Source organism: Rhinoderma darwinii, assembly GCF_050947455.1.
Source record: "Rhinoderma darwinii isolate aRhiDar2 chromosome 4 unlocalized genomic scaffold, aRhiDar2.hap1 SUPER_4_unloc_7, whole genome shotgun sequence".
NCBI lineage: Eukaryota > Metazoa > Chordata > Amphibia > Anura > Rhinodermatidae > Rhinoderma > Rhinoderma darwinii.
Genome location: NW_027461762.1, coordinates 17,081 through 24,250, shown reverse-complemented (window position 1 = coordinate 24,250; position 7,170 = coordinate 17,081). Strand labels below are relative to the sequence as shown.

The 7,170-nt window shown below is 46.7% G+C and overlaps 1 protein-coding gene across 2 annotated transcripts; it reads right to left on the bottom strand.

Annotated features, from left to right (window-relative positions):
• Positions 1–684: 684 nt before the first annotated feature.
• LOC142684104 (histone H3-like centromeric protein A) lies at positions 685–6,790 on the bottom strand. Of its 2 annotated transcripts, none has more exons than XM_075847495.1 (5): positions 6,689–6,790; positions 3,579–3,680; positions 1,759–1,895; positions 1,613–1,690; positions 685–1,306 (listed from the first exon to the last, which is right to left on the bottom strand). In XM_075847495.1, exons 2-5 carry the CDS (start codon positions 3,661–3,663, stop codon positions 1,175–1,177), a joined length of 432 nt encoding a protein of 143 aa, XP_075703610.1. In that variant the 5' UTR covers positions 3,664–3,680; positions 6,689–6,790; the 3' UTR covers positions 685–1,174. The 2 variants fall into 2 exon arrangements, with proteins under 2 accessions (XP_075703610.1, XP_075703611.1); XM_075847496.1 differs by having other exon boundaries at positions 3,579–3,677.
• Between the last annotated feature and the right edge of the window lie 380 nt (positions 6,791–7,170).

Here is a 7,170-nt window from a genome sequence, read left to right as displayed (position 1 = left end):
GCTTGTAGTGTATTGATGGTACTATGTTGGGAGGACTTTGATTGCATATTTACTTATTGTTGTTGAAATATAGGTTGAAATGATCGGCCCTCATGGGCTTTTTCTGTACCCATGTCACCCCCTTTTCTTTTTCTGTATCCCCATTTCTTTTCTTGAAAATAAAAAATTAGAAATATAAAAAACAAAAAAAACAAAGGAGGAAACCCAGCGTCTGGTGATGTCCATGGGTTCCAGACTTCAGGCCATCATTGCCTGCAAAGGATTCTCTACAAAGTATTAAAAAAAACATTTATGGTAATGTTAATTTGTCCAATCACTTTTGATCACCTGAAATGAGGAGGTTGTGTAGAAAAATGGTGGCAATTCCTAAACTTTTCACAGGAGATTTTTGTTTAACCCCTTGAAATAAACCTGAAAGTTTAAACTTCAATTGCATCTCAGTTGTTTCATTTCAAATCCAATGTGGTGGCAGCAAAACTCAAATCATGAAGATTGTGTCACTGCCCAAATAATTCTGGACCCAACCCACACACCCACCCACACAGCAAACATTCTGAACAAACATAGCTGCAGTGTAAAGAATGGGGGTGGGACAGAGCAAGAGTATTGAACTACAGCAAAGCTGGAGTCATTGATCATATCCAAGCCCTTATGAAAATTTGTCTAAAATGATGAAGATCAAAGTTATAATATACATTTTTTTTTTATTTGAAAAAATTAACAAATCTTCACAGAATAAAAACAGGAAGCGGATCATAAACTCAGCAGAACAATTAGAAGGTCGGCCAGATCAGGTTTCATTAGCGGTTGTGTCCAGCGTCTTTGTTAGCGGTTTTGTCCAGCAGTGCCACCTTGTGGTCATTTTCTGTGCTACATCCTGGACCCCTATAACCCATTACAAAGCTGGACAGAAAAACGACTGCACTACCACCCTGCAAACTGCAGTGGCAGCCATATTGGTTGTAACAACTTTCCCATGAACAGATAAAACAAAGAAAAAGCCTCCACTGTAACCAGTGTCAGGAGGGGGCGCTAATGCCGGTTTACTCTTCCAAACTGGATCTTTTATGCAATGGTAAAACTTGTATTTCCCAATAGATTTTCTCCATTAATATAAAACTATTTACACGTGATCATTCTTCATCAAATCTTGAGAGATAAAACGGCAGCGTTATCACAGTTCATACGGGATGCCTCGGATTCTCCGTGCGAGCTGCATGTCCTTCACAAAGAGAGTGCCCCTATTGGCCTGGTGACTGAAGAGGTAAGAATCTTCAAAGAGACTCACGAGGAAGTCCTCAGCTGACTGTGGATACAGAAGAGCATTAGTCCCTCTTAAAGTGACAGCACTCCCGGTATAATTTACTACACAGCTCGAAGGACTGATCAGATTTCACTTTTATGAGCTGTTAGCTAGAGTGATGGTGGGGGGGGGGGGGGGTCTGGCCTCTGGAACTCCCACAATGCATCACAACCCCTCTGCAAATGTCCCGCTAGGGCATATGGATGTGTTAGAGGGGGCGGGGGCTGAGTAGTGAACCACTGCAAAGAGCAGCTCCCTCTCTGGTTGACCCATGCGTTACATGGACAGTGCATTGTATGAGATACTGACCTCTTGTAGCGCCATAAGTGCGGTGCTTTGCCAGTAGTAAAACACGCCGCGGGAATACTTCAGGCAGATCTCTCTCACCTGCAAGAATAAAAGGGGAATATCACTGACAATAAAGAGGAGCAGCCGCAGAGGACACATCCACTCACCAGGCGGAAAAACGGGGTTTTCTGAATGAGCAGATTGGTTGATTTTTGGTACTTTCTTATTTCCATCAGCGCACGGGCTCCTGGGCGGTAACGTCTTCTTCGTTGCGTGCTCGGTCTGTGACTTGTTTCCCCACTACCTGTAAGAAAGAAATACATAATCATAGCTGAAAATGAATCTCCCGCTACATGGAAATTCACTGTCTGGCCGGGTTCACACGTAGGGTAAACACGGCGGATTTTCTGCAACGGATTTCATTGCGGAAACTCCACAGCATAATACAGAAGCAGAAGAGTGGAGGAGATTCAAACAAATCTCATCCAGACGTAGCGGAAAAAAACCCGCCAAACTTACCCAGATCTCTCTGCTCCTGCGTTCAACCCGGCCTCCAGGGATGATGTCTCATCCCATATGACTGCTGCAGAACATCAGAGGGACACGTCACCATGGCTACGGGTAAGTATAGTTTTTTTTTCTACCTTCTATGGACATTCCAGCCGAAAAACTGCAGTTTTTCAGCCAGAATTACCTCCGGTGCCCATGGCCAATACGCTGTGTACTTTTACGCCGCATATCTGCCCTGTGTGAACATGGCCTATTACCTTAATGTCCCCCAAGGAACATCAGGTAAACAGATTTAAAACATAACATGCTACCTGCAGCCACCACTAGAGGGAGCTCATTGTATATGGTTGTACATTGAACTTGGTAACAAAACAGTATGCAGTGAGCTCCCTCTAGTGGTGGCTGCAGGGAGACAAAATTATACCATGTAACTGTCTACGCAGGAGATTTAGAGCTCCGTTTCAGAAAACTGTGCCCCAACTGCTTTTAAAACGACATTAAGAAATTAATCAGCACAGAATATTGGACCTAAAAAGGATATAAATGTGGACGTTCAAATTTTAGATACTTTTCTATGACTGATAATTTGGGGTCCATCAAGTCCCATTGATACCTGATTAAAGGGGTTGTACCACGAAAATAATTTTTCACCTATCCACAAGATAGGTGATAAATGCCGGATCGCTGCGGGTTGTTAACAAGAGTGCGGGTCCCAGAGTGGTGGTCACTCAAGTCATTCTCTATGGCAGTGGTCCCCAACCTATTTTGCACCGAGGACCGGTTTGATGCAAGAACATTTTTGCGGGGACTGGCGGGGGGGGGGGGGTGGGTGGAGGGGTTAGAGTCAGTTCACACATTGCGTAAATACGGCGTATACCTGTATTATAATGCGGAAAAATCGGCAGCATAATACAGTAGCAGCAAAGTGGATGAGATAAAACACGTCTCATCCACACGCTGCATAAACGGAGTAGAAAAAAGGCTCAGAAATTGACGTCACAACATCGCGCCTGCCTGCGCGGAGCCGCTCACGGCAGAGTGCATAATTGGGCAAGGAGCAGTCAAACTTGACTATTTCCGTCGATCCCATAGGGAATGAATAGAGCGGTCGGACTGCAGGTTGGAAATTCTTAGATCCCTCATTTCATAATATATCTTCATGGGTGTGAGCTGTGTTCTCAGATTCCCTTCCCAGGGCCATATAGTAACGTGCTTCCTGCAACCACCACATGCATACAGCTCCTGTTGTGCCTATATAAATCAGTCCTCAGTTTGCTCCCCCTAGTGGCGGCCTTGTGCTACAGAAATTTCTGTATGTAACAGATTTTTACCTGCATAGAAACGAACCCTCTAAGATATAAAGCTGAGAAACGGATTACAATCTAGTATTACACGACCCGAGGTTATCTGGAATTCATTTTTAAAATAAAATATATAATGAGAGTGATAAGATGATCAAGGTGCAACTTTCTCTTACTTGGCGGAGATTGAGGAGGAGCTGCAGGTTTCTTCTGCGGATGCGCCGACTTCCTGCGGGACAAGCTTTTCTGGGGTGGTTTCATGATGATGTAAAACGCTGCTGAGAGTCATACAATCAGTTAAGCAGATAAGAGACGGTGACAATTCAGCAGAATGACAGGTGACGTAGGATAAACTGAGCGGTTTTATACTGACTGATGCCACCAATGCAAGCGACAAGAAAGTGATGACATTGACGGTGAAGATATGAGATTGCCGGATGTCAGTAATTAACGCACGCTGCATCAATGAATACAATAGATCCTCGTGGCATCAATTACCAGAACAGCGACATCAATGATCTATTTAATAATGCGGCAACAGAAGAGCTACCCGCAGCAGATCCCGCAAGCAATGGGCAGATGTTTGCAGACGTAATGGAGCCGTCTTTTCAGGCGTGATTCGAGGCGTAAAACGCCTGAAAATAGGTCGTGTGCACAGAACCTTACAGAGAATCCGTAATCCAGACAAAGGTGGGAAATTTAAAACTGGAGCAAAGGAAAAGTGGAGCAGTCGTCATGGAAATGAAAGGCCGCAGCTGGAGGACGATGAGCTGCAACAACGCAGTACAAATATACAGAAATAAAACATCTAATAATCCATATGATCTCTAGACACGCAGCAGCGAAAATGTACCGTCAGCCCCCCACTCACAGTAATGACCGTCAGCCCCCCACTCCCAGTAATGACGTCAGCCCCCCACTCCCAGTAATGACCGTCAGCCCCCCCACTCCCAGTAATGACCGTGAGCCCCCCACTCCCAGTAATGACCGTCAGCCCCCCACTCCCAGTAATGACCGTCAGCCCCCCACTCCCAGTAATGACCGTCAGCCCCCCACTCACATTATAATGATCCCTCAGTAAAGCCACCATCAGCCTCCGTCCCCCCAGTAAAATGACCATCAGCCCCCTCCAGTAAAGCCACCATCAGCCTCAGTCCCCCCGCCCCCCGATAAAATAACCATCTGCCCCTCTAGTAAAGGGACCATCACAGACAGAAAGTGTGCTTACCCCTGGGGAAGGAATAAATAAGGATGTATAAGAACAACAACTCCCAGCATGTCCAGGATGTTATGTGATATCAGAGAAAGTTTACAGGAGGAGGTATAAGAGGAGAGGACTACAACTCCCAGCATGTCCAGACTTAGTATGGGATATCAGAGGACATTACAGGGAGGAGGTATAAGAGAAGAGGACTACAACTCCCAGCATGTCCAGACTGTTAGGGCAGATTCACACGAACGTTGCGTTTTTGCGCGCGCAAACAACGCAGCGTTTTGCGAGCGCAAAAACCATTTGACAGCTGCGTGTGTCATGCGTGTCTGATGCGCGGCTGCGTGATTTTCGCGCAGCCGGCATCATAGAGATGAGGCTTGTCGACGCCCGTCACTGTCCAAGGTGCTGAAAGAGCTAAATCTTTCAGCACCCTTGACAGTGAATGCCGAACACAACAGCGAAAAACCTGTAAAAAAAAAGATAAAGTTCCTACTTACCGAGAACTTGTTGCCTTGGTGACGCGCCTCTCTTGACATCGGGCCCCACCTCCCTGGATGACGCGGCAGTCCAAGTGACCGCTGCAGCCTGTGATTGGCTGCAGCCTGTGCTTGGCCTGTGATTGGCTGGAGCTGTCACTTGAACTGAAGTGTCATCCCGGGAGGTCGGACTGCAGGAAGGAGACAGGAGTAATCGGTAAGTTAGAACTTCGTTTTTTTTTACAGGTTCATGTATTTTGGGATCGCAAGTCACTGTCCATGGTGCTGAAACAGTTTAAGGGTATGTGCACACACACTAATTACGTCCGTAATTGACGGACGTATTTCGGCCGCAAGTCCCGGACCGAACACAGTGCAGGGAGCCGGGCTCCTAGCATCATACTTATGTACGATGCTAGGAGTCCCTGCCTCGCTGCAGGACAACTGTCCCGTACTGTAATCATGTTTTCAGTACGGGACAGTTGTCCTGCAGCGAGGCAGGGACTCCTAGCATCGTACATAAGTATGATGCTAGGAGCCCGGCTCCCTGCACTGTGTTCGGTCCGGGACTTGCGGCCGAAATACGTCCGTCAATTACGGACGTAATTAGTGTGTGTGCACATACCCTCACTCTTTCAGCACCATGCACAGTGAATGTCTCCCGACGTCGCGGACCGGAAATTTTTTTGCCGAGTTTGGCCGAACCCGGTGAAGTTAGCTTCGGTTGTCGGGGTTCGCTCCTCGCAAAGACACTCCGTTTGGATGCTTGGAAACAGAAAAGCACGTGGTGCTTTTCTGTTTCCATTCATCCTTTTGACAGCTCGTGCGCTGTTTCAGTCGGTTCGCACGGAAGAGCTTCCGTGCGACCTGACTGGTTTTCACGCACCCATTGACTTCAATGGGTGCGTGATGCGTGAAATACGCAGAGTTATTGAACCTGTCGCGTATTTTGCGCAGCGAACAAACGCTGCGCAAAATACACGGACTGTGTGTACTGCCCCATAGACTTCTATAGGGCATTGCGTGCCGCGCGAAAACCACGCGGCCTACACGCTGCCAAATCACGCTCGTGTGAATCCCCCCTTATTATGGGATATCAGAGGACATTACAGGGAGGAGGTAGAAGAGGAGAGGACTACAACTACCAGCATGTCCAGGACGTTATTATGGGATATCAGAGGACATTACAGGGAGGATGTATAAGAGAAGAGGACTACAACTCCTAGCATGTCCAGGCTGTTATTATGGGATATCAGAGGACATTACAGTGAGGAGGTATAAGAGGAGAGAACTACAACTCCTAGCATGTCCAGGCTGTTATTATGGGATATCAGAGGACATTACAGGGAGGAGGTATAAGAGGAGAGGACTACAACTCCCAGCATGTCCATGCTGTTATTATGGGATATCAGAGGACATTACAGGGAGGAGGTAGAAGAGGAGAGGACTACAACTCCCAGCATGTCCAGGACGTTATTATGGGATATCAGAGGACATTACAGGGAGGAGGTATAAGAGGAGAGAACTACAACTACCCACATTCCCCTGGCTCCATTTCTCACACAACTGCTAAGAAAGTAAAGAAAACCGCACTTACCCTGCCCAGTGTTAATGGCTCCTCTCCCTCCGTCAGGCTTCTAGTGGGAAGCTGTGGGCGGTACTTGTAACAGACGTCCGCGCGTCACGTCTGCTACAACGTCGGGGGCGGAGCTTGTAGCAAAAAAAAAAAAAATGTAAAAAAAAATTTCGATTTTTTTTTTTTATTTTTATTTTTTGCCGTGGATGAGCCGCGGCACCCCTGAACAGCTCTCGGCACCCCGGCTGGGAACCACTGGTATAGATTATATAATAGCCCCACAATATAAAAGCCAAGAAAAACCAAAAGGCTCCCGCACTGCGTTCTTCCAGGTTATGTATCGCCCCCTTGTGGCTAATAGAAGAAGTACACCAAATGTTCAAACCATCGCTAAAGCCAACAAAACTATATCCTGATGTTTGATCTCCCACAATCTATAATAATAATATAACCGCGCGGTCTCAATGACGTCATCAAGACCTCGGCTGTAAAGAAAAGCCTGT